The sequence below is a fragment of the Ranitomeya imitator genome, chromosome 5 (genome assembly GCF_032444005.1).
Source record: "Ranitomeya imitator isolate aRanImi1 chromosome 5, aRanImi1.pri, whole genome shotgun sequence".
NCBI lineage: Eukaryota > Metazoa > Chordata > Amphibia > Anura > Dendrobatidae > Ranitomeya > Ranitomeya imitator.
The window spans coordinates 171,582,644-171,609,576 of record NC_091286.1 but is presented as its reverse complement, the minus strand read 5'-3'; the positions used below and the strand labels follow the sequence as shown (position 1 = coordinate 171,609,576).

General features: G+C 46.1%; 1 protein-coding gene across 4 annotated transcripts in view; it reads right to left on the bottom strand.

The window, feature by feature from the left end:
* PHF10 (PHD finger protein 10) overlaps positions 1-26,933 on the bottom strand; it is a 307,704-nt gene that overhangs the window by 141,544 nt on the left and 139,227 nt on the right. For all 4 annotated transcript variants that reach the window (XM_069769324.1, XM_069769323.1, XM_069769325.1 and 1 more), the window contains one exon: positions 8,707-8,816. In XM_069769324.1, the coding sequence (XP_069625425.1) occupies positions 8,707-8,816 (110 nt within the window). The remainder of the gene's footprint in view (positions 1-8,706; positions 8,817-26,933) is intronic.

Genomic DNA, 26,933 nt, shown 5'->3' with positions numbered 1-26,933 from the left:
ACTGGATTCAGGTCAGGTGATTAGCTTTCCCATTCTAACAGCTTAATTTTCTTTCTCAAACAAATTGAGAGTGTCCATGGCTGTGTGTTTGGGATCATTGTCTTGCTGAAATGTCCACCCTCATTTTATAATCATCTTGGTAGATGGCAACAGATTTTTTTTTTTTTTTTTTATTAAATGTCTCTGTACATTTGTCCATTCATCCTTCTTTAATTATGAAGTTCGCCAGTGCTGAATGCTGAAAAAAGCCCCACACCATGATGTTCCAACCACCAAACTGATAGTATGATGTTTTTGGAGTGACATGCAGTGTATCTTGGCCTCGTGGACTGTTTATGGTGAAAACACGGGTATTACATACCTGGTAATGTGTTTTTTCATGAGACATGGCGGCACCACGAGAGGACAGGAAACCTTCAAGCTAAAAGGGCAGCTCCTCTCTCCACATCAGTTGTTTTACAGAGTACGAGAGGAACTCCGCCGGTTAGTAAACACATAAATAATACATCCTATACGGTTCTATTCACCGACACACGAGGGAGTGTATAATACAAATAACGCTAATAATGCACCCAACTAATGACGTGATCAATAGGGTGGGAATATAAGGGTGCCGTCATGTCTCATGAAAAAACACATTACCAGGTATGTAATACCCGTGTTTTTCCATCATACATGACGGCACCACGAGAGAGTTACAGAGATTTGTATTCTGTTTTAGGGAGGGATCAATGCTTGTAACATTCTTCTCCCAAATGTGAGATCAGAGGTAGCAGATAGGTCTAGCCTATAATGTTTAAAAATGTAGACGGAGAGGACCAAGTGGCTGCCTTACAGATTTGGTCGATGGTAGCATCTGCTCTCTGCCCACGACGTTGCCATGGCCCTCGTGGAGTGGGCTTTCAGACCCTGTGGAACAACCCTGCCTGCACTACTATACACTAGAATAATGGCCTCTCTCACTCATCTAGCGATAGTTTGTTTTGAGGCTTTAAGGCCCTTCCTAGACCCCTGGAACGAAACAAATAAAGCCCTCTGTTTCCTCCAGGATTTTGTCATCTCTAAATGCTGTAAGATACATCTCCTGACATCTAGGCAATGGAGTCTCTCCTCTTTCTTGTTAATAGGATTGGAACAGAAATAGGGTAGGATGATATCCTGAGCCCTATGGAATCTCGACACCACTTTGGGGAGATATGCCGGATCTAATTTTAATACAACCCTAACGTCCATAATTTGTGAGGGGGGTCAGCTGACAACGCGTGTAAGTCCCCAACCCTACGGGCCGATGTAAGTGCCACTAACAAAGCTGTTTTTAATGTTAGTACTTCATCAGAAGTTGTATTTAACGGCTCAAAGGGGCTTTCTGTCAAAGCTGTCAATACTAAATTTAGATCCCATGGTGGAGGAGTAGGGGATGGAACAGAATCAGAACTACTACAGGCTCAGATAAACCTCACCACCCACCTATTGCTTGCCAGGCCACAGTTGAATAAGGCTGCTAAAGCTGAAATGTGTACTTTGAAGGTACTAACAGCTAATCCCAGATCTAAGCCCTTTTGCAGGAACTCCAGTATTGCCACTGTCGGGACCTCCCCTTCCCGTATTGGCCCTGAGCTGGAGAGGAATTTCTTCCATATTCTCCCATAGATCTTGGTCGTTACTGGTTTTCTGCTACTGAGCAAGGTGGATATTAAACCAGCTGAGAACCCTTCTTTCTCTAACAACGACCGTTCAAATGCCAGGCTGTCAAATGTAGCCCGGAATTCTGCGGGTGGCTGAAGGGACCCTGTGTTAGAAGGTCCTGGTCCTCTGTGAGTACCAACGGGTTCGTCACCGACATCACTCTCAGCCAGTAAAATCATGGTCTTTTCGGCCAGAAGGGACCTATTACGATCACTATGGCCTTGTCCTCCCTGATCCTCTTCACAACTGCTGGAATTAGACAAATCGGTGGGAAGGCATACAAGAGTCCTGACGTCCATTCTATGCTGAAGGCGTCTACTGCCAACGGCCTGTCTGCTGGGTTCAGGGAGCAGAACTTTTGAACTTTTTTGTTGGCTTTTGAGGCAAAGAGGTCTACACTGGATCTTCCCCACATGTGCACTATCTGTTGAAAAATGGAATTTTTTAGGGACCATTCCCCTTGCCTTAAGTAGTTCCTGCTTAGAAAGTCTGCCTTTATGTTGTCCACACCTCGAATATGCAGGGCCGATAATAAGAGGATATGCCTTTCGTATAGAGTCATGAGTCTTTTGGTTATGTGCATCAGTGACCGAGAACGGGTGCCCCCCTGGTGGTTCACGTATGCGACCACTGTTCGGTTGTCTGATAGGACTCTCACATGATGCCCTGTCAAGTGTGGATCTAACCTCCTTAGTGCTTTTTCGATTGCTAGGAGTTCCCACTTGTTTGAGGATAGATTTTTCTCCTCTTGAGCCCAGGGGTCTTGGACCCATAGTGTGTCTGAGTGAGCTCCCCATCCCCATGGACTGGCATCCGTTGTGATTACTTTGGAGGCTGTGTATGTCCAGGGAACTCCTCTCAGAGATGACTATCTGTAACCACCATCTGAGTGACTGGAGTACAGAGACTGGGAGATTGAGCTTCTGCTCTAGCTGCCCCTGAAGTTTAAGGTCGTTCCGCAGCACACACCATTGCAGTTCTCTTGCATGGAACTGGGCCCATTTTACTGCCGGTATGCAGGAGCTAAGGGACTCCAATATCGACATGGCTCTTCTTAAAGTCATCTCTGTTTTATTTTAAGGTTGTCATAATGATTTGTTTGATTTTTTCCTCTTTTTCCTCTGGGAGGAGACACTCCTGCGCCACGGAGTCTACCGTTATCCCTAAAAAATTCTGGACCATTGCTGGCTCTAGTTTGGATTTTTTGAGGTTCACTTGACATCCTAGTGTCTGTAGAGTGTCCATTACTATTCTGACCTGCTCCTGATAGTGAGAAGAGTTTTTCCCCACTATCAGGAAGTCATCTAAGTAGGGTATTATCAGAGTGTCTTTTCCTCTGAGATGTGCTGTGACCTCTGCAATCAGTTTTGTAAATACCCGTGGGGCGGTTGCTTTCCCAAAGGGCAGAGCCCTGTACTGAAAGTGATGCAACTGGGACCCCATCTGAACTGCCACTCTGAGAAACTGGCGATCTTGTTGTCTAATTGGGACGTGGTAATAAGCGTCCTTTAGGTCTAGGACCGCCATTTAACATCGAGGATATAGGAGCTTCACTGCTGATTTTATTGTTTCCATTTTGAAAGATTGAATAATTAGGTATTTGTTGAGGCCTTTTAAATTTATTATTGTCCTCCAAGAATTGTCCGTTTTTTTTATGAGAAAAAGGGGGGAATAAAATCCTTCCATCTTTTCCTCTATAGGAACTTCTTCCAAGATGTGCTTGTCTAGGAGTGATGTTACCTCCCTTCCAGACGGTCTTGTTTCTCGTGGGAGGACTGTACCGGGGTCTGCATGTATCTTCTTGGAGGCCAGTGGTGGAATTTTAATTTTAGGCCTGATCCTATAATCTGTCGGATCCATACGCTGGAGGAGATCCTCACCCAGGCTGTAAGGAAGTGGAAGAGCCTCCCTCCCACCTGAGAAGGACCGTCACTGGGAGGGTTTCTTGGTGTCCCTGGGGGACTTGCCAAAATAGAATCCTTTTCCTCCCCTGGATCGCTTGTCCAAGTTGCTCCTGTCTCGGTCTCTAAACTGCTGCCTTCGGAATTTTCGGCCTCTCTGAAAGGAGCGCCGAAAGGGCTGAAATGGCTGCTTTGGAAAATTTTTCTTTTTGTCACCGGCTTTTTCCAACACCTCGTCTAATGCCGGACCAAACAGGAAGTTCCCCTCACATGGCAAAGAGCAAAGTTTCATCTTTGCCTGTGTATCTCCTGGCCAGCATTTAAGCCATACCGCACGGCGTCCTGTGTTGGCTAAAGCTGCTGACTTTGCTGCCAGTCTAGCCGAGTCTGCTGATGCTTCAGCTAGAAACACTGCCGCTGCTCTCATGGTTGGTATTGCCTCTAGGATAGTTTCTCTGGGAACTTTTTGTTCTACCTGTTCCTCCAGGTTGTCTATCCAGATTTTTAGGGATCTGGCTACACAAGTGGCTGCGATAGCTGGCCTTAGTGCCCCTGCTGAGACTTCCCATGCGGTTTTCAGGGAACCGTCTACTTTTTCTATCCAGAGGTTCTTTTAGAGAACCTAAATCCTCAAATGGCAGGGAGGATTTTCTGGCAACTTTTGGAATTGCCACATCAATTTTTGGGGCTCTATCCCAAGATGAGGACGCTTCCTCCTCAAAAGGATATCTTCTCTTTAGAGAGTTGACTATTTGGGATATTTTCTCTGGTTTTTGTCATTCCCTCTTAATCAGTTCTTGTAGCTGTTAATTAATAGGGAATGACCTCCGTTTTTTCTTTTGCAGACCACTGAACATTAGTTCTTGGGCTGTCTTTTTTGCCTTCTCGTCTACCAGCCCCATGGTAGAGCTAACAGCTTTTATAAGCTTATCTGTAGCCTCCGCTGGAAATGCATCTTCCTCCTCTGAGCTACTATCTGAGCAACGAGCTGTATCTGAGTCTTCCTCTGACTCCGAGGAATCCCTCTGGGATGCTACAGAGGGGCTGGATCTGTGCCTAGATCTGGCATCTGTGTCGACTGTCTGTAACGCTTTTACAGACCTAGATACCTCTGACTGGATCAGAGATCTTAGGCTCTCCGTAAAGGAGGGTGTTTCCTCCGCCACTGTCTTGTAGATACACTTTTGAAACAGTCTTTTACTCCAGGATGTTTTTAAAGGCTTTTTACACAAGGGACATTCCTTATTTTTTGCTTTTGCCTTATACTTTTTTGGGACCTTCTACACTCCACCCCCCAAATGTATGTAAGAAAAGAGGGGAGAGACGGAGATAAGAGAAGAGAAAATAACATTGATTAGCGTGCTGGACTTTCTCGAAGTTCACTCACCACTCGGACGCTTTCAAAGTATGGGTACCGGATCCGGAGGTTGACTGGTTTTCTCAGTGTTTACCAATGAGACCAGGGATCCCTCCTTGGTATGGCGATCCGTCCGTACGCTGTCCGAGCGGCTTCTGCTGCTGCTATGGCGTATCTGGCTATTCTCACTTGAGCGAGACCGCCTCTCCTGCACCTCTTGCTGTGGCATTAAATGTTCTGGTGAAAAGCTCTACACACTACCACGTAACAAGAGTAGTCACCTTCAACCTGGCCTGGTTTAGTGATACAGGGCAGCACTTCTGGTTCGTTTAAATAGACTCACTTCCTTTTTTTTTTAATGGATCACCTCTTACTGGTCGTTCAACACCCTGGTGTCTGTGTTACAACCAGGTGTATATGCGCACATGGCCTGCTAATCTTACTGATTAATTACCTGGCTGATCGTGCCTGCACCACTTCCGGTGCATGTGATGCAATCAATCACCTGGTTGATCCTGCGTCGGTCAGCTGTCAGCGCGACGCCTGCGCTATACACTCATGCCTAAGCGCGCACCCGGCAACCACTTCCGATGCACGCTTTTTAATCCACTATTCACCTGGTTGATCCTGCCTCTGCCCGAACACTGCCGTCGGGCCTGCGCGTGCACCCGGTCCTTACTTCCGGTGTGCGCTGCTGTACTGTGCTCCAGGCGCACATCCGGTCACCTCTTCCGGTGCGCGCCGCCTCTTTCAGTCCCCCTGCCCCTTAGCTCCTGTATAACGGTCCGAGTGCTGCCGCCGGGTATTGTGCGCATGCGCGTACCCACCATTTCCAGGTACCCGCCGCCGGGTATTGTGCGCATGCGCGTACCCACCATTTCCGGGTACCCGGCGCCGACTGAGAAGGAGCTCGCAGTGCCGGGAATGTCCACGCCACGGACTCCAGGAGACAGAGCAGCACTCACCCCCCAACGTCCTGATGCTCTCCAGTGCTCTGGACACCGCTCCATACTGTTCCTTTGTGCAGCGTCAAGTACCGAGGAGGGAGGAGGGAGAAGGGGGGAGACCCGCTTTCAATGCTCAACAGGGATGGCCGCAAAACCTCCGAGGAGACTTACTCAGCCCGGGCACCGATGTGCCTTACGGGCTGCATGGCCACCTTTGGTCAACGGGGGGCACCATAGAGTGACCCCCGAGAACAGCAGGATTTTTAATCAACAGGGGGGAAACGCTATCTGCGGCCCCCGAGGATAATTTTTTTCCCGGGCATTGCCTCACGGGTTGTGGCCATGCTTCGCTCAGGGAAGGCATGGAATACATGAGCCCCAAGGCGACTACCGGTACCTGGTGACGGGTGCAGCAGACCAGCCCATGCCCAAATCCACCCGACCCAGGCCCGGGCATCCTCTTCTGTCTTCATCAGAAGTCTTCATCTTGAGGGTTCCACGTCAAGAACAGGAAACCAACTGATGTGGAGAGAGGAGCCGCCCCTTTTATCTTTAAGGTTTCCTGTCCTTGATGGACAGATCCCCTCTCTCGTGGTGCCGTCATGTATGATGGAAAAAAGGTTCTTTCCACTTATATATTATGGTGCCAACAGTGCCATCAGTTGAACCAACTTATATTATATTTCACTAAGTGGAAGGATTGCTTTTTAATTACTGATAGATTTAAAGAGAACCTGTCACCCTCCCCCCCCCCTCAAGCGTTTGAAACTAAAAGAGCCACCTTGTGCAGCAGTAATGCTGCATTCTGACAAGGTGGGTCTTTTAGTTATTGGTGCTGTAAATGCAGAAATAATCCGTTTTATAATTTGTCCAACATACCTATCTTCAGTCCTGGAGGCAGGCCTTTCCCCCCCTGCTGCAGACGCCTCACAGCTGTCACTCAAGTCTTCTTGGCGACGGGCGCCGCCTCCTCAGCGCTGTTTGTTTTGAAATCTGCCGACGCCTGCGATCTTTTCTCTTGCCTGGGGCAGGCGCAGTGAGCGCTGCCCGTCTGTCCTCATATGCAGTCTCGCTGACTGCGCCTGTGCGGCCAGCCCCTCAGTGTCTTATGATTTACTCACACTGCGGGGCTGGGATTCCTGGGCATGCGCACTGCGACCTGGGTGAGTGGCTTAGGCACGCAGTGCGCATGCCCAGGAATGAGCCCTTACAGATAATTACTAAGCAGTTACACATTGATTTCTCTGCCTGTGTAGATTGGATGGGTTGTTACCGACATCTGGTGAAAATTTAACGTCAATAGCACCTTTAGAAATAGATTTACTAAGAAAATTGGTGGCGTGTTCAATACTTATTTCACCCACTGTATATACACTGCCGCGGGGTCATGCTGTAACTGCTCGGATTAGCATTCACCCCAATCCTAGCAGTTTAACCCCTCATGTGCCGAAATTAATAGCGACTGTGGAACATAAGGAGTTTGACAGAGGGAAAGCACTCACTGTCAGCCTATCGGCACCCACACAGGGATATTGTCAGGAGCCTATAGGTTACTATTGCAACCTGACGCCTGACGGACAGAAAAAAACCTCCAGGTATGCCATACACCACAGCCTATAAGAACCTGATGGAGGCAGAACCTGTTGGGATAGTGTAATACACAATATTTCAAAAGACGTGTGGTGTATTATTAATGCAATCATAAATTTATGAGGAACTAAAAAATATTTATCTTTCTTTACAATATTTAAATGTTTTAAAAAAACATTAAACAGACTTGCCAACTTTTGCTCATGCAGCCTCACAAAGAAAAAAATAAAAGTGATAAAAAAAAGTTGTTTGTGGCCAAAAATAGCACCAAAGAAAACTACAACTGGTCCTGCAAAAAAATAAGAGCTCACAGGAGCTTAAAGACATAAGTAATGTATGGGTCTCAGAACACTGCAAACCACTTTCATCCATTTTCAAGTGAGTCACCGCAGTGCATCAGTCTGGTCAGTTTTTACACTAGCACATGGCCTGTTAGACCCTGCTTTGGGCAGTGAGAAACATGCCACCATCTCCGGTCAGTTTTTACACTAGCACATGGCCTGTTAGACCCTGCTTTGGGCAGTGAGAAACATGCCACCATAGCGAGCAGACCTTGAGGTAATGGTGTCCGGGTTAACAGAGGGTGCCAGCTGCAGCATACATCTGACAATTGCCCCTGCACTAACAGCAGTATTTAAATGCAGCAATCTCCACTGCGGAGAGATCTTGTACCTTGCAAGTTCTGTATGCCAGCATCTAACATCCTGGAATTTCAGTCCAACCTTTGCTAGAAAGTCGGGTTCTTTACATCGGCATTAGAGTCACTTGTGAACATTATTTCTAATTGATGTTATTTATTTATTAATTTATGTATCTACAATTGCTAACTGTTTTCTTAACTGAGAAAGGCAGCCAAACAGGTGATAGCTACTATTTAAAGGGTTAAAGAAACTCTGCATTTAGAAACAATAGGCAAATAAATGGAACATATGGACCGTAATTCATCAGAGACTTTACACCAGTAAGATTTTTGACAGGGCGCACGCCACTTTTCAGATGTGCCAGAATTATTAATAGGCATGTGCCGCTAATGAATCAGGAGCATCTGACCCTAGCACACCTACTTGTCAAGACAGGTATGAACAACGCCGATCTTAATAAATCGGGGCCACGGAGTTGGAAATTTGGCTTAATAAAAAGGCCAGAATAAATGCAATTACTGTGAAATACAAACCCAAATTAAACATTTAAACAAAGTGGACAATACAGTAGAGCTAAGATTTACCTTTTATAATACTCCTGAAACTGTCCAGGTATAAGGGAAACCGGGTAAGGGCTTACTTTAGTCACTTCAGCAGGTAGAATCTTGTACTTTCCTTGAGGTACCTGAATCACCTAAAAGGTTAAACATGAAAAAATATGAATGTATTGAATAACAATACTCAGACTTAGGGTACCGTCACACAGTGAAATTTTGATCGCTACGACGGCACGATTCGTGACGTTCGAGCGATATATCTGTGACGCTCGAGCGATATCGCAATGTCTGACACGCTCCTGCGATCAGGGACCCTGCTGAGAATCGTACGTCGTAGCAGATCGTTTGAAACTTTCTTTCGTCGTCTAGTGTCCCGCTGTGGCGGCATGATTGCATGGTGTAACATATATCGTATACGATGTGCGCATAGTAACCAACGGCTTCTACATCGCACATACGTCATGAAATTATCGCTCCAGCGTCGTAGATTGCAAAGTGTGACAGCAGTCTACGACGCTGGAGCGATATTGTTACGACGCTGGAGCGTCACGGATCGTACCGTCGTAGCGATGAAAATTGCACTGTGTGACGGTACCCTTATTAAAGTAAGAAGTACAAGTACTGAAAGGTGCACAAGATAATCCTCAACGAGCAGTGTTATAAATGCTCCATTCACAATTATCTTGCCGCATAAACAGGCTAATTATCACCTCATGAACAAACAAAGCGCTTGTTTGTCGAGTGACCTGATCTTTTATGCAGCATAAAAGATCATTGTTTTCAGTGGTGCATCGTCCTGTGTAAACAGGGCTCACTTTAATGGAAACATTATCAGCCTATGAGCACTGAGCAATCTAGTATACATCGCTCAGTGAGCATCGTTTACTTTGGTCTGCCTGTATAAACAGGGACTCAAATGACTGCCAATTGGTAAAAGTTTAACAATCCCTAGTCACACCAAACAGCTGGTTGTTCTGTGCAGACTCAATGAGAAATAACATATCATTAAATATTTTTCAAAATTCTACAGCCCTTTCTTCAAACATTAAAACATAATCCAAAGATGATCTTTAATTAACCCCTTAATCCCATATGACGTATTATCCCGTTAAGGTGACCTGGGACTTAATTCCCAGGGACAGGAAAGTACATCATAGCGATTGGCCGCGCTAACGAGGGGAGCGCGGCCGATCGTCAGCTGACTATCGCAGCTGACATCCGGCACTATGTGCCAGGAGCGGTCACGGACCACCCCCGGCACACTGCGATCAAGCATGATCGCAGTGTTCCAGGGACATAGGGAAGCATCGCGCAGGGAGGGGGCTCCCTGCAGGCTTCCCTGAGACCCTCGGTACAAGGCGATGTGCTCACCTTCACCTTGTACTAAGCGTCTCCTCCCTGCTGGCCCCGGATCCAAAATGGCAGCGGGGCTGCATCCGGGTCCTGCAAGGAGGTGGCTTACCAAGAGCCTGCTCAGAGCAAGCACTGGTAAGCCTGCAACCCTGCACGTCAGATCGCTGATTTGACACAGTGCTGTGCAAAGTGTCAGATCGGCGATCTGACCTTATAACATGATGCCCCACCCCGGGGCAAGGTTATAAAGTAAAAAAAAAAATATTCAGATGTTTAAAAAAAAAAAAAAAAAAAAAATTCCTAAGAAACAAATATATATATATTGTTCCCATAAATACATTCCTTATCTAAATAAAAAAAAAAAAAAAAAACAATAAAAGTACACATATTTAGTATCGCCGCGTCCGTAACAACCCAACCTATAAAACTGTCCCACTAGTTAACTGAAGGGGTTAACTAGTGGGACAGTTTTATAGGTTGGGTTGTTACGGATGCGGCGATACTAAATATGTGTACTTTTATTGTTTTTTTTTTTTTTTTTATTTAGATAAGGAATGTATTTATAAAAAAATGAGGCAAAAAACAATGCTTTATTATCAAACCGCCAAACAAAAAGTGGAATAACCCGCGATCAAAAAGACAGATATAAATAACCATGGTACCGCTGAAAATGTCATCTTGTCCGGCAAAAAACGAGCGGCTATACAGTGTGATCAGCGAAAAAAGAAAAAAGTTATAGTCCTCAGGTTAAAGCAATGCAAAAATAATTATTTTTTCTATAAAATAGCTTTTATCGTATAAAAGGGCAAAAACTTTAAAAAAATGATATAAATGAGGTATTGCTGTAATCGTACTGACCCGAAGAATAAAACTGCTTTATCCATTTTACCAAACGTGGAACGGTATAAACGCCTCCCCCAAAAGAAATTCATGAATAGCTGGTTTTTCGTCATTCTGCCTCACAAAAATGGGAATAAAAAGCGATCAAAAAATGTCAGGTGCCCGAAAATGGTACCAATAAAAAAGTCAACTCGTCCCGCAAAAAAATAAGACCTCACATGACTCTGGGGACCAAAATATGGAAAAATTATGGCTCTCAAAATGTAGTAATGCAAAAAATATTTTTTGCAATGAAAAGCGTATTTTAGTGTGTGACAGCTGCCAATCATAAAAATCCGCTAAAAAACCCACTATAAAAGTAAATCAAACCCCCTTCATCACCCCCTTAGTTAGGGAAACATAAAAAAAATTAAAAAAATGTATTTATTTCCATTTTCCCATTAGGGTTAGGGCTAGGGTTGGGGCTAGGGTTAGGATTACATTTACGGTTGGGATTAGGGGTGTGGTTAGGGTTATGGTTGGGATTAGGGGTGTGTTGGGTTAGGGTCTCAGATAGAATTGGGGGTTTCCACTGTTTAGGCAAATCAGGGCTCTCCAAACACGACATGGCATCCGATCTCAATTCTAGCCAATTCGGCGTTGAAAAAGTAAAACAGTGCTCCTTCGCTTCCGAGCTCTCCTGTGCGCCCAAACAGGGGTTTACCCCAACATATGGGGTATCAGCGTACTCAGGACAAATTGGACAACGTCTTCTGGGGTCCAATTTCTCTTGTTACCTTTGGGAAACTAGAAAGTTGGGGAGCTAAAAAAACATTTTTGTGGGAAAAAAAGGATTTTTTATTTTCACGGCTCTGCGTTATAAACTGTAGTTAAAAATTTGGGGGTTCAAAGTTCTCACAACAGATTTAGATAAGTCCCTTGGGGGGTCTAGTTTCCAATATGGGGTCACCTGTGGGGGGTTTCTACAGTTTAGGTACATCAGGGGCTCTGCAAATGCAACATGACGCCTGCAGACCAATCCATCTAAGTCTGCATTCCAAATGGCGCTCCTTCCCTTCCGAGCTCTGCCATGCACCCAAACGGTGGTTACCCCCCACATATGGGTTATCAGCATACTCAGGACAAATTGCACAACAGCTTTTGGGGTCCAATTTCTCCTGTTACCCTTGGGAAAATACAAAACTGGGGGTTAAAAAAAATATTTTTCGTGAAAAAAAAAAAAAGAATTTTTATTTTCACGGCTCTGCATTATAAACTGTAGTGAGACACTTGGGGGTTCAAAGCTACATGGCGTCCCATCCCCAATATTTTTTATTTTTACGGCTCTACATTATAAACTTCTGTGAAGCACTTGATGGGTCAAAGTGGTCACCACACATCTAGATAAGTTCCTTAGGGGGTCTACTTTCCAAAATGGTGTCACTTGTGGGGAATATCAATGTTTAGGCACATTAGTGGCTCTCCAAACGCAACATGGCGTCCCATCTCAATTCCAGCCAAGTTTGCATTGAAAAGTCAAATGGCGCTCCGTCCCTTCCGAGCTCTTCCATGTGCCCAAACAGTGGTTTACCCCCACATATGGGGCATCAGGGTACTCAGGACAAATTGTACAACAACTTTTGGGGTCCATTTTCTCCTGTTACCCTTGTTAAAATAAAACAAATTGGAGCTGAAGTAAATTTTTTGTGAAAAAAAAAAAAATCAAATGTTCATTTTTTTTTTTAAACATTCCAAAAATTCCTGTGAGACACCTGAAGGGTTAATAAACTTCTTGAATGTGGTTTTGAGCACCTTGAGGGGTGCAGTTTTTAGAATGGTGTCACACTTGCTTATTTTCTATCATATAGACCCCTCAAAATGACTTCAAATGTGATGTGGTCCCTAAAAAAAAATGGTGTAAAAATGAGAAATTGCTAATCAACTTTTAACCCTTATAAGTCACAGAGATATGTCACGAAAAATAGTTAATAAATAACATTTCCCACATGTCTACTTTACATCAGCACAATTTTGGAAACAAAATTTTTTTTTGTTAGGGAGTTATAAGGGTTAAAAGTTGACCAGCAATTTCTCATTTTACAACACCATTTTTTTTTTAGGGACCACATCACATTTGAAGTCATTTTGAGGGGTCTATATGATAGAAAATAATGAAGTGTGACACCATTCTAAAAACTACACCCCTCAAGGTTCTCAAAACCACATTCAAGAAGTTTATTAACCCTTTACATGCTTCAGGAACTGAAACAATGTGGAAGGAAAAAATGAACATTTAACTTTTTTTGCAAACATCTTAATTCAGAACCATTTTTTTATTTTCACAAGTGTAAAAACAGAAATGTAACCATAAATTTTGTTATGCAATATCTCCTGAATACGCGAATACCCCATATGTGGGGGTAAACCACTTTTTGGGCGCACCGCAGAACTTAGAAGTGAAGGAGCGCCGTTTGACTTTTTCAATGCAGAATTGGTTGGAATTGAGATCGGACGCCATGTCACGTTTAGAGAGCCCCTGATGTGCCTAAACAGTGGAAACCCCCCACAAGTGACCCCATTTTGGAAACTAGACCCCTTAAGGAACTTATCTAGATGTGTGGTGAGCACTTTGAACCCCCATGTGCTTCACAGAAGTTTATAATGTAGAGCCGTGCAAAAAAAAAAAAAAAAAAAAATCGCATTTTTTCTACAAAAATGATCTTTTTGCCCACAAATTTTTATTTTCACAAGGGTAATAGGAGAAATTAGACCACTAAAGTTGTTGTGCAATTTCTCCTGAGTACGTCGATATCCAATATGTGGGGGTAAACCACTGTTGGGGCGCACCGCAGAGCTTGGAAGAGAAAGAGTGCCGTTTTACTTTTTCAATGTAGAATTGGCTGGAATTGAGATCGGACGCCATGTCGCGTTTGGAGAGCCCCTGATGTACCTAACCAGTAGAAACCCTCCACAAGTGACCCCATTTTGGAAACTAGACCCCCCAAGGAACTTATCTAGATGTGTGGTGAGAACTTTAAATGCCCAAGTGCTTCACAGAAGTTTAGAATGCAGAGTCGTGAAAATAAAAAATATTTTTTTTTCCACAAAAGATATTGTAGCCCCCAAGTTTTTATTTTCACAAGGGTAACAAGAGAAATTGGACCCCAGAAGTTGTTGTCCAATTTATCCCGAGTACGCTGATGCGCCATATGTGGGGGTAAACCACTGTTTGGGCGCACGGCAGAGCTCGGAAGGGAAGGAGCGCCGTTTTGGAATGCAGACTTTGATAGAATGGTCTGTGGGCATTAAGTTGCGATTGCAGAGCCCCTGATGTACCTAAACTGTAGTAACCCCCCACAAGTGACCCCATTTTGGAAACTGGACCCCCCAAGGAACTTATCTAGATGTGTGGTGAGAAGTTTGAATGCCCAAGTGCTTCACAGAAGTTTAGAATGCAGAGTTGTGAAAATAAAAAATATTTTTTTTTTCACAAAAAAGATATTGTAGCCCCCAAGTTTTTATTTTCACAAGGGTAACAGGAGAAATTGGTCCCCAGAAGTTGTTGTCCAATTTATCCCGAGTACGCTGATGCCCCATATGTGGGGGTAACCCACTGTTTGGGCGCACGGCAGAGCTCAGAAGGGAGGGAGCACCATTTGACTTTTTGAGCGCAAAATTGGCTGTCGTGTTTGGAGACCCCCTGATGTACCTAAACAGTGGAAACCCCCCAATTCTAGCTCCAACCCTAACCCCAACACACCCCTAACCCTAATCCCAACCTGATCCATAATCCTAATAACTAACCCTAACCATAATCACAACCCTTACCCCAAAACAACCCTAATGTCAACCCTAACCATAACCCTAATCAAAACCCTAAATCCAACACACCCCTAATCCTAATCTCAACCCTAACCTCAAACCTAACCCTAATCCCAATACACCCCTAATCACAACCCTAACCTTAACCCTAATCCCAAACCTAACCCTAATCCCAAACCTAACCCTAATCCCAAGCGTAACCCTAATGCCAACCCTAACCCTAATACCAACCCTAATCCAAACCCTAACCCTAATCCCAACTCTAACCCTAACTTTAGCCCCAACCCTAGCCCTAACTTTAGCCCCAACCCTAACCCTAAGGCTACTTTCACACTTGCATCGTTTGGCATCCGTCGCAATCCGTCGTTTTGGACAAGAAACGGATCCTGCAAATGTGCCCGCATGATGCGTTTTTTGCCCATAGACTTGTATTGCCGACGGATCGTGACGGATGGCCACACGTCGCGTCCGTCGTGCACTGGATCAGTTGTGTTTTGGCGGAATGTCGGCACAAAAAAAACGTTCAATGAAACTTTTTTTGTACGTCGCATCCGCCATTTCTGACCGCGCATGCGTGGCCGTAACTCCGCCCCCTCCTCCCCAGGACATAGATTGGGCAGCGGATGCGTTGAAAAACTACAGCCGTTGTCCACGTTGTGCACAATTTTCACAACGTGCGTCGGTATGTCGGGCCGACGCATTGCGACAACCCCGTACCGACGTAAGTGTGAAAGAAACCTAACCCTAAATTTAGCCCCAACCCTAACCCTAAATTTAGCCCCAACCCTAACCCTAAATTTAGCCCCAACCTTAGCCCTAACCCTAACCCTAATTTTAGCCCCAACTGCTGTTCTCCTGTCTGCCAGCAGATGGAAACAGATGGCGGGCGCACTGCGCATGCGACCGCCATTTTCTCTTGCCGGCGGCCAGGAGGAGCAGCAGGAGGATCCAGGGACACAGGTGAGTATGATAGTGTCCCCGAATCCCCCTATTTCTCTGTCCTCTGATGTGCGATCACATCAGAGGACAGAGAATTACACTTTACTTTTTTTTTTTTTTTTTTTTGCGATCGCCGGTAAACAGTTAATTACCGGCGATCGCAAAACAGGGGTCGGTAAAACCGACCCCGATCATGCTCTTTGGGGTCTCGGCTACCCCCGGCAGCCGAGACCCCAAAGATTCCCGCGGGGCCGTCCGGCAGGCACACTGCGCATGCGCCCGCCATTTTCAAGATGGCGGCGCCCACCGGGAGCCACGAGGAGCATCGGGGGAGATAGGTAAGTATTGGGGGGCTACCTGGGACCCCTTTTCTCTGTCCTCCGATGTGCGATCACATCGGAGGACAGAGAAATTAAAAAAAGATCGCGGGGTTTTTTTTTTGCGATTGCCGGTAAACGGTTAATTACCGGCGATCGCAAATGCGGGGTCAGTAAAAAACCCCCCGAATCATGTTCTCTGGGGTCTCGGCTACCCCCGGCAGCCGAGACCCCGGAGAAAATCCGACTCTGGGGGGCGCGATTTACTTTTTCCACAGCGCCGTTAATTAACGGCGCTGTGCTTTAAGTACCCTTAGCGGCCGCCGTTAAAAGGCGTATCGGCGGTCGCTAAGGGGTTAAAGTGTTCTCTTTTTTCATACTCACCTCAATACTGACTGAATTTGTGCACAGTTCACACCTATTTTAGGACCTTGATCCTGTGGTCTTATTCACTACTAGCTGAAGAGCCCGGCGTTGCCTGGGCATAGTAAATATCTGTGGTTAGTTATAGCACGTCACTTCTCTTATTTTCCCATCACGCCTCTCATTTTCCCAATCACATCTTTAATTTTCCCCCTCACATCTCTCATTTTCTCCCTCACACCTCTCATTTTCTCCCTCACACCTCATTTTCTCCCTCACACCTCTCATTCCCCCCTAACACTTGTCATTTCGACCTCACATCTGTCATTTTCCGATCACTCCACTATTTTCCCTCACTCCTCTCATTTTGCACTCACACCTTTTCATTTTCACCTCACACCTCTCATTTTCACCTCAGTATATACATGTTTGTCATCTCCCTTAAATATAGTATACACTTGTATGTCATCTCCTGTATATAGTATATACCTGTATGTCATCTCCCCTGTATATAGTATATAGCTGCTGTGTGTCATCTCCCCTGTATATAGTATATACCTGTATGTCATCTCCTCCTATATATAGTACTAGCTGAAGAGCCCGGCGTTGCCTGGGCATAGTAAATATCTGTGGTTAGTTATAGCACTTCACTTCTCTCATTTTCCCAATCACATCTCTCATTTTCTCCCTCACACCTCTCATTTTCTCCCTCATTCCTCATTCCCCCCTAACACTTGTCATTTCAACCTCACATCTGTCATTTTCTGATCACTCCACTATTTTTCCTCACTCCTCTCATTTTCCACTCACACCTTTTCATTTTCACCTCACACCTCATTTTCACATCATCACCTCAGTATACACATGTTTGTCATCTCCCTTATATATAGTATACATCTGTATGTCATCTCCTGTATATATATATATACCTGTATGTCATCTCCCCTGTATATAGTATATACCTGCTGTACGTCATCTCCCCTATATATAGTATATACCTGAATGTCATCTCTTTCTATATATAGTATATACCTGTATGTCATCTCCTCCTGTATATAGTATATACCTGTAGGTCATCTGCTCCTGTATATAGTATATACCTGTGTGTCATCTCCTCCTGTATATAGTATATACCTGTATGTCATCTCCTCCTGTATATATATGTACCTGTATGTCATCTCCTTCTCTATATAGTATATACCTGTGTGTCATCTCTCCTGTATATAGTATATATCTGTGTGTCATCTCCCCTGTATATAGTATATACCTGTGTGTCATCTCCTCCTGTATTAGACCTCGTTCACACGTTATTTGCTCAGTATTTTTACCTCAGTATTTGTTAGCTAAATTGGCAGCCTGATAAATCCCCAGCCAACAGGAAGCCCCCCCCCTGGCAGTATATATTAGCTCACACATACACATAATAGACAGGTCATGTGACTGACAGCTGCCGTATTTCCTATTTGGTGCATTTGTTGCTCTTGTAGTTTGTCTGCTTATTAATCAGATTTTTATTTTTGAAGGATAATACCAGACTTGTGTGTGTTTTAGGGCGAGTTTCATATGTCAAGTTGTCTGTGTTGAGTTGCGTGTGGCGACATGCATGTATCGACTTTTGTGAGATGAGTTGTGTGGCAACATGCGTGTAGCAACTTTTTGTGTGTCGAGTTGCATGTGACAGGTTAGTGTAGCAAGTTGTGTGCAGCAAGTTTTGCGCATGGCGAGTTTTGCGCGTGGCGAGTTTTATGTGTGGTGCCTTTTGAGTACGTGCAAGTTTTGTGTGAGGAAACTTTTGCATGTGTTGCAACTTTTGTACATGTGGCAATTTTTCCGCGTGTGCAAGTTTTGCGTGTGGTGAGTTTTCCATGAGGTGAGTTTTGCACTTGTGGCGAGTTTTGCAAGAGCTTAGTTTTTGCATGTGGCGAGTTCTACGCGTGGCGAGTTTTGAGCGGCGACTTTTGTGTTTTATGTGGCGAGGTTGGTGCATTTGTGGTGAAATGTGTGCTGAGGGTAATATGTGTTCAAGCACGTGGTAGTGTGTGGCGCATTTTGTGTGTGTGTTCATATCCCAGTGTGTGGTGAGTATCCCATGTCGGGGCCCCACCTTAACAACTGTACGGTATATACTCTTTGGCGCCATCACTCTCATTCTTTAAGTCCCCCTTGTTCACATCTGGCAGCTGTCAATTTGCCTCCTACACTTTTCCTTTCACTTTTTCCCCATTATGTAGATAGGGGCAAAATTGTTTGGTGAATTGGAAAGCACGGGGTTAAAATTTCACCTCACAACATAGCCTATGACGCTCTCAGGGTCCAGACGTGTGACTGTGCAAAATTTTGTGGCTGTAGCTGCGACGCCTCCAACACTTTTCCTTCCACTTTTTTCCCCATTATGTAGATAGGGGCAAAATTGTTTGGTGAATTGGAACGCGCGGGGTTAAAATTTCGCTTCACAACATAGCCTATGACGCTCTCGGGGTCCAGACGTGACTGTGCAAAATTTTGTGACTGTAGCTGCGACGGTGCAGATGCCAATCCCGGACATACATACATACACACACATACACACATTCAGCTTTATATATTAGATATACCTGTATGTCATCTCCTATATATAGTATATACTTGTATGTCATCTCCTCCTGTATATAGTATATACCTGTGTCATCTCCCCTGTATATAGTATATACCTGTATGTCATCTTCTATATATAGCATATACCTGTATGTCATCTCCTCCTGTATATAGTATATACCTGTAGGTCATCTGCTCCTGTATATAGTATATACCTGTGTGTCATCTCCTCCTGTATATAGTATGTACCTGTATGTCATCTCCTCCTGTATATATATGTACCTGTATGTCATCTCCTCCTCTATATAGTATATACCTGTGTGTCATCTCTCCTGTATATAGTATATATCTATGTTTTATCTCCCCTGTATATAGTATATACCTTTGTGATCTCCTGTATTAGACCTCGTTCACACGTTATTTGCTCAGTATTTTTACCTCAGTATTTGTTAGCTAAATTGGCAGCCTGATAAATCCCCAGCCAACAGGAAGCCCTCCCCCTGGCAGTATATATTAGCTCACACATACACATAATAGACAGGTCATGTGACTGACAGCTGCCGTATTTCCTATATGGTACATTTGTTGCTCTTGTAGTTTGTCTGCTTATTAATCAGATTTTTATTTTTGAAGGATAATACCAGACTTGTGTGTGTTTTAGGGCGAGTTTCGTTTGTCAAGTTGTGTGTGTTGAGTTGTGTGTGGCGACATGCATGTAGCGACTTTTGTGAGATGAGTTTTGTGTGGCAACATGCATGTAGCAACTTTTTGTGTGTCGAGTTGCATGTGACAGGTTAGTGTAGCAAGTTGTGTGCAGCAAGTTTTGCGCATGGCGAGTTTTGCGCGTGGCGAGTTTTATGTGTGGTGCCTTTTGAGTACGTGCAAGTTTTGTGTGAGGCAACTTTTGCAAATTTTGTGCATGTGGCAATTTTTCCGCGTGTGCAAGTTTTGCGTGTGGCGAGTTTTCCATGAGGTGAGTTTTGCACTTGTGGCGAGTTTTGCGTGAGCCTAGTTTTTGCATGTGGCGAGTTTTGCGCGTGACGAGTTTTGAGCGGCGACTTTTGTGTTTCGAATTTTATGTGGCGAGGTTGGTGTATGTGTGGTGAGGGTGGTATATGTGTTCAAGCACGTGGTAGTGTGTGGCGCATTTTGTGTGTGTGTTCATATCCCCGTGTGTGGTGAGTATCTAATGTCGGGGCCCCACCTTAGCAACTGTACGGTATATACTCTTTTGCGCCATCGCTCTCATTCTTTAAGTCTCCCTTGTTCACATCTGGCAGCTGTCTATTTGCCTCCAACACTTTTCCTTTCACTTTTCCCCATTATGTAGATAGGGGAAAAATAGTTTGGTGAATTGGAAAGCGCGGAGTTAAAATTTCACCTCACAACATAGCCTATGACGCTCTCAGGGTCCAGATGTGTGACTGTGCAAAATTATGTGGCTGTAGCTGCGACGCCTCCAACACTTTTCCTTTCACTTTTTTCTCCATTATGTAGATGGGGGCAAAATTGTTTGGTGAATTGGAACGCGCGGGGTTAAAATTTTGCCTCACAACATAGCCTATGACGCTCTCGGGGTCCAGACGTGTGACTGTGCAAAATTTTGTGGCTGTAGCTGCGACGGTGCAGATGCCAATCCCGGACATACACACATACACACATTCAGCTTTATATATTAGATTTATAGTGGGGGAGATCCATCTTAGGATAGGGCTCCAATAAAATTTGGTTGTGGATATTAATTATGTCTCTTCCTGAACTTGACATCAATTTTACTTGTGTACACACAGAAAAATCTCTTCACACTATTATGTGGTTCTTTCAAATTTTAAAGAAGTTGTCCACTACTATAAAGTTTTTTTTTTTTTTCATAAATATTGCTATTATGTGCCACTGAAAACATCTACTGTGTTTATTTTAGCAATATTACCTGTTATCATGCTGTAGCAGCACATCTTCAGTGCTGGATTCAGCTCTCATGAGGTTAAACGACAACTTCCTTACTGTGCCCTAATACTACAAGTTCCATGATGCTTTGCACAGCCACTAAGCCCGAACCTAGCACACCCCCTCCAAAAACACACCCAAACCCCTCCCTCCTCTCCCTCCTCTCTCTTCAAAAAGATTTGTGATGTCATTTCTGTCCAACTCCTCTTTTACATTTGTCCAACCCACACTCCATTACACATAGATAGATAGATAGATAGATAGATAGATGATAGATAGATAGATAGATAGATATTAGATAGATAGATGGATGATAGATAGATATTAGATAGATAGATAATAGATAGAGAGAGAGATATGGGATAGATAGATAGAAGACAGATAATAGATAGATAATAGATAGATAATAGATAGATAGATAGATGTGGGATAGATAAATACATACAGATATATCTATATATCTATCTATATATTTCCATAGATATGTCCATATCCATGTTTCTAAACCCCTTCACCCCTGGAGCTTTTTTTGTTTATCGCTCCCCTTCTTTCCAGAGCCATAATGTTTCCGTCAATATGGCCATGTGAGGGCTTATCTTTTGCGGGACAAGTTCTACTTTTGAACGACACCATTGGTTTTACCATATCGTGTAGTAGAAAATGTGAAAAAAATTCAAAGTGCGAGGAAATTGCAAAAAAAGTGCAATCCCACACTTGTTTTTTGCTTGCCTTTTTGCTAGGTTCACTAAATGCTAAGGCTGTGTGCACACGTTGCGGATTTGATTGCAGATCCGCAGCATTTTTTGCAGTACGGAATTGCATTAAATCCACAGTGTACTGCACAACCAATGTAAGTCTATGGGAGCCACAGACTTGTTGTGCACATGCTGCGGAAAAGGCCGCACCGAAACGCAGCTTTTTTTTTCTCCGCAGCATGTCACTACTTTTGTGCCGAACTGCAGCGTTTCTGCACCCTTACACCGGGATCACACTACAGCGAGATACGGCCGAGTCTCGCAGGTTAAATACAAGCTCTGGCACCGGCACTCCGGAGCGGAGTGTGCGGCCGCACAGCAATACATGGAGCCGCACGCTCCGCTCTGGAGTGCCGGTGCCAGAGCTTGTATTTAACCTGCGAGACTCGGCCATATCTCGCTGTAGTGTGACTCCGGCCTTACACTTTCACTGAGATGTAAAAAATATCTGCAGTTTTGCTGCGGATGTGGGTCCGAGAAACGCTGCAGTTCAGGAGGAGGGAAGCGTGTGGGCAGTGACCAGGGCCGGACTGGCCATCGGGCACTTCTGGCAAATGTCAGAAGGGCCGGTGCCAGTAGTGGGCCGCTGCACTCTTTCCCCCCCTACTCCCGCCAGTGCCGCCGCCGCATTCAACTATACCGGCGTCTATGACGCCGGTATAGTTCAATGCAATGATGGAGGAGAGAGCGTCCGCTGCCGCTCCCTCTCCCATCATTCCCCGCTCTGCCTCTGACACTGCGGGTGCGCACTGACGTCATATCATCGCGCACCTGCTGTGTCCCGGGCAGACTGCAGCCGCCGAGACAGGAGCAGCGCGGGCAAGAGGAAAGGTGAGGAGAGTGTGGAGCCATTATCGGGGGGATGAGATGTGGGTTGTGCTGTATATACCACTGTGTGGGCTGTGCTGTGTATGTACCACTGTGTGGGCTGTGCTGTGTATATACCACTGTGTGGGCTGTGCTGTGTATACTACTACGCGTGTTGTGCTGTATATACTACGACCCGGGCTGTGCTGTATACTACTACACGGGCTGTGCTGTATACTACTACGCGGGCTGTGCTATATTATGTGGGCTGTGCTATATACTATGCAAGTTGTGCTATATTATATGAGGGCTTTGATATATACTATGGGAGGTATATTATATTCTATGGGGGAGGCCGTGTTATATACTATGTGGCTGTGTTATATACTATTGCGGGGGTATATTCTATTCTATGGGGGAGGCTGTCTTATATACTATGGGGGGTATATTATATTCTATGGGGGCTACATTATACTCTGGGGTAGCTGCATTATACTCAGCAAATTCAGATGTAAGGCTACTTTCACATTTGCGTCGGTACGGGGCCGTCGCAAACCTTCGGCCAGACGTACCGACGGACGTTATGCTAACTTTAGCACAACGTGGGCAGCGGATGCAGTTTTACAACGCATCCGCTGCCCATTGTGATGAGCGTGGAGGAGGGGGTGGAGTTCCAGCCACGCATGCGCGGTCGGAAATGGCAGACACGTCGCACACAAAAAGTTACATTGAACTTTTTTTTGTGCGTTGTGTCCGCCAAAACACGACGGATACGTTGCTAATACAAGTCTATGGGTACAAAACGCATCCTGCGAGCACATTTGCAGGATCCGTTTTTTTTCGCCGGATCTTTTTTTTTCTGCTGGATCTTTTTTTTTCTGCCGTATCCGTTTTTTACCACTTGATCGTTTTTTTCCGCCAGATCCGTTTTTTTCTCATAGAGTTGTATTCGCGCCGGAGTGCGTCTGATGGCCACATGTTTCATCCGTTTTTTGCTAGATCCGTCGCTGTGCATTTTTTCAACGTACCGAAAAACCGTTCCTCTGTATGTGTTTTCTGTCCGGTGGAAACAGCTTTTTTGACGGATCCTGCAAAAACGGATTAAACGTGTGGCCACCAGGCGCAATCCGGCGCTAATACAACTCTATGAGAAAAAACAGATCTGGCGGAAAAAAAAAACATCCGGTGGAATAAAATGGATCCGGTTGAAAAAAAACGGATCTGGCGGAAAAAACGATCCGGTGCAAATAAACGGATCCTGCAAATATGCTCGCAGGATGCGTTTTACCCATAGACTTGTATTAGCGATGGATCGTGACGGATGGCCAGACATCGCCTCCGTCGTGCTACGGATCCGTCGTGTTTTGGCGGACCGTCGGCACAAAAAAACGTTCAATTGAAAAAATTTTTGGCCGGCTCGCCCGCCATTTTCTACCGCGCATTTGCGGCAGAAACTCCGCCCCCTCCTCCCGGCACTTCAGAATGGGCAGAGGATGCGTTGAAAAACTGCATCCGCTGCCCACGTCGTGCACAAATTTCACAACGTGCGTCGGTACGTCGGCCCGACGCATAGCGATGGACCCGTACTGACACGAGTGAAAGAGGCCTTAATGAGCGATGAAGTTAAAAAGAAAAAAAAAAACCGGCGTGGGCTCCCGCGCAATTTTCTGCGCCAGAGGGGGAAAGCCGACGGCCGGGGCCAATATCTGCAGCCTGCTATGAATATCAGCCCGCAGCTGTCTGCGTAGCCTTTACTGGCTATTAAAAGAGGGGGACCCCCCAAAAAAAATGTCGTGGGGTCCCCCTATATTTTATAGCCAGAAAGGCTACGCAGACAGCTGCAGGCTGATATTCATAGCCTAGAGAGGGGCCATGGATATTGCCCCCCCCCCCCCCCCGGCTACAAATACCAGTCCGCAGCCGCCCCAGAAATGGCGCCAATTCCGGCACTTAGCCCCTCTCTTCCCACTCCCGAGTAGCGGTGGGATATGGGGTAATAAGGGGTTAATGTCACCTTGCTATTGTAAGGTGACATTAAGCCGGGTTAATAACGGAGAGGCATCAATAAGACGCCTATCCATTACTAATCCAATAGTAAGAAAGGGTTAATAAAACACACACACATTTGGAAAAAAGTATTTTAATATTCTTCATTTAACCATACTTACCATACTTCAGCGCCTGCAAAAAAAAGTTAAATAATAAACCGTATACTACCTTTCCGCCGTAGTCCAATTAATAACGAGTGTCCCACGACGATCTCCCCTATAGAACAGTGACATCGGGTGATGTCACTGCTCTATAGGACCCTCAGTGACACACTGACAGGAGACAATGGCTCCTGCAGTGCATCACTGAGGTTACTCTAGTTCACTGGTGTCACTTTATGGCAATTGCTGCGTGGGAAAATGTCTCACCCAGCAATGCCAATAGTGAGACTAGGGACTATTCTCACAGGGGCGTAGGAATACCTTGTGAGGAATACATGATGGAAGGATACCTTCCATCATTGTGTTCCTGGAGCCCCTGGAGAGTGGTCGCATCAACTGATGCTCCTGCTCTCCACGGGAGATCGTCGTGGGACACTCGTTTTAATTGGATTTCTGCGGACAGGGAGTATATTGTTTATTATTTTAATATTTTTTACAGGTGACAATGGCTTCGGGGAACAAAGTGACAAGTGATGGTGAGTATGTACGCTATGTTATATGTACTGTATGTCTGTAGTATGTATGTACTGTATGTCACATGTCGTTGCATGGTGCATGTCGTTGCATGGTGCATGTCGTCGCATGGTGCATGTAGCATGTCGTCGCATGGTGCATGTCGTCGCATGGTACATGCCGCATGCCGTCGCATGGTGCATGTCGCATGTCGTCGCATGGTGCATGTAGCATGTCGTCGCATGGTACATGTCGTTGCATGGTGCATGCCGTCGCATGGTGCATGTCGTCGCATGGTGCATGTAGCATGTCGCATGGTGCATGTAGCATGTCGCATGCCGTCGCATGGTGCATGTTGTCGCATGGTGCATGCAGCATGTCGTCGCATGGTGCATGTCGTCGCATGGTGCATGTAGCATGTTGTCGCATGGTGCATGTAGCATGTCGCATGCCGTCGCATGGCGCATGTTGTCGCATGGTGCATGTCGCCGCATGGTACATGTCACATGCCGTCGCATGGTGCATGTCGCATGCCGTCACATGGTGCATGTAGCATGTCGCATGCGGTCACATGGTGCATGTTGTCGCATGGTGCATGTCGCCGCATGGTGCATGTCGCCGCATGGTACATGTCGTATGCCGTCGCATGTAGCATGTCGCATGCCGTCACATGGTGCATGTTGTCGCATGTCGTCGCATGGTGCATGTCACATGCCGTCGCATGGTGCATGTCGCATGGTGCATGCAGCATGTCGTCGCATGGTGCATGTTGCATGTCGTCGCATGTCGCATGGTGCATGCAGAATGTCGTCGCATGGTGCATGTCGTCGAATGTCGCATGGTGCATGTCGCCGCATGGTGCATGTCGTCGCATGGTGCATGTCACATGGTGCATGTCGTCGCATGGTGCATGCAGCATGTCGTCGCATGGTGCATGTCGTCGCATGGTGCATGTCGTCGCATGGTGTGTGTTGTATCTATGTATGTACTGTGTTGTTTTTTTTACATTCAACACATTTGCCGGATGATGGGACTACTACTGTCCCATCATTGGCTAATGTGTCACTTACTGTCAGTGTAGCAGGCAGAGCCCGATGGGACTTGTAGTCCCATCGGACGATGCCTGCACACACACACACAGCGCCGGAGCGCGCACGCACACACACACACACACACACACACGGCGCCGGCACACGCACACACACACAGTGCCGGCACGCACACACACACACAGCGCCGGCACGCGCACGCACACACATCGCCGACACACACACATGCCGGCGGGCAGACCTCCGCACACACCGGCGAGCAGAGCCCCGCACACGCCGGCGGGAAGAGCCCCGCACACGCCGGCGGGAAGAGCCCCGCACACGCCGGCGGGAAGAGCCCCGCACACGCCGGCGGGAAGAGCCCCGCACACGCCGGCGGGAAGAGCCCCGCACACGCCGGCGGGAAGAGCCCCGCACACGCCGGCAAGCAGAGCCCCGCACACGCCGGCGGGAAGAGCCCCGCACACGCCGGCGGGCAGAGACCCGCACACGCCAGTCCACAAAAACACCGGCGCCGGCGGGCAGACCCCCGGCGACTGCAGCACAGCCCCGCCCGCAGATCCCAGCAGTGAGCTGAGCACACACCGTCAGCCCCGCCCGCCCCCAGCACAGCCCTGCAGGCAGCCCCCAGCACCGCCCACAGCCCAGTCACTCTTGCTGAGTGACTGCCTACTGTGGGGGCTGGTCACGCCTGCTGCTGACGTCACGTCAATTTTCAGAGCCTGGAAATTGACGTGACATCGGCGGAAATGAGCGGCGGCTGCAGTCTGGGGGTCATGTGACCCGGACACAGCAGCAGGAATAGCGCCGCTCACAGGCGAAAACGTCAACAGAAGGTAATGGCAC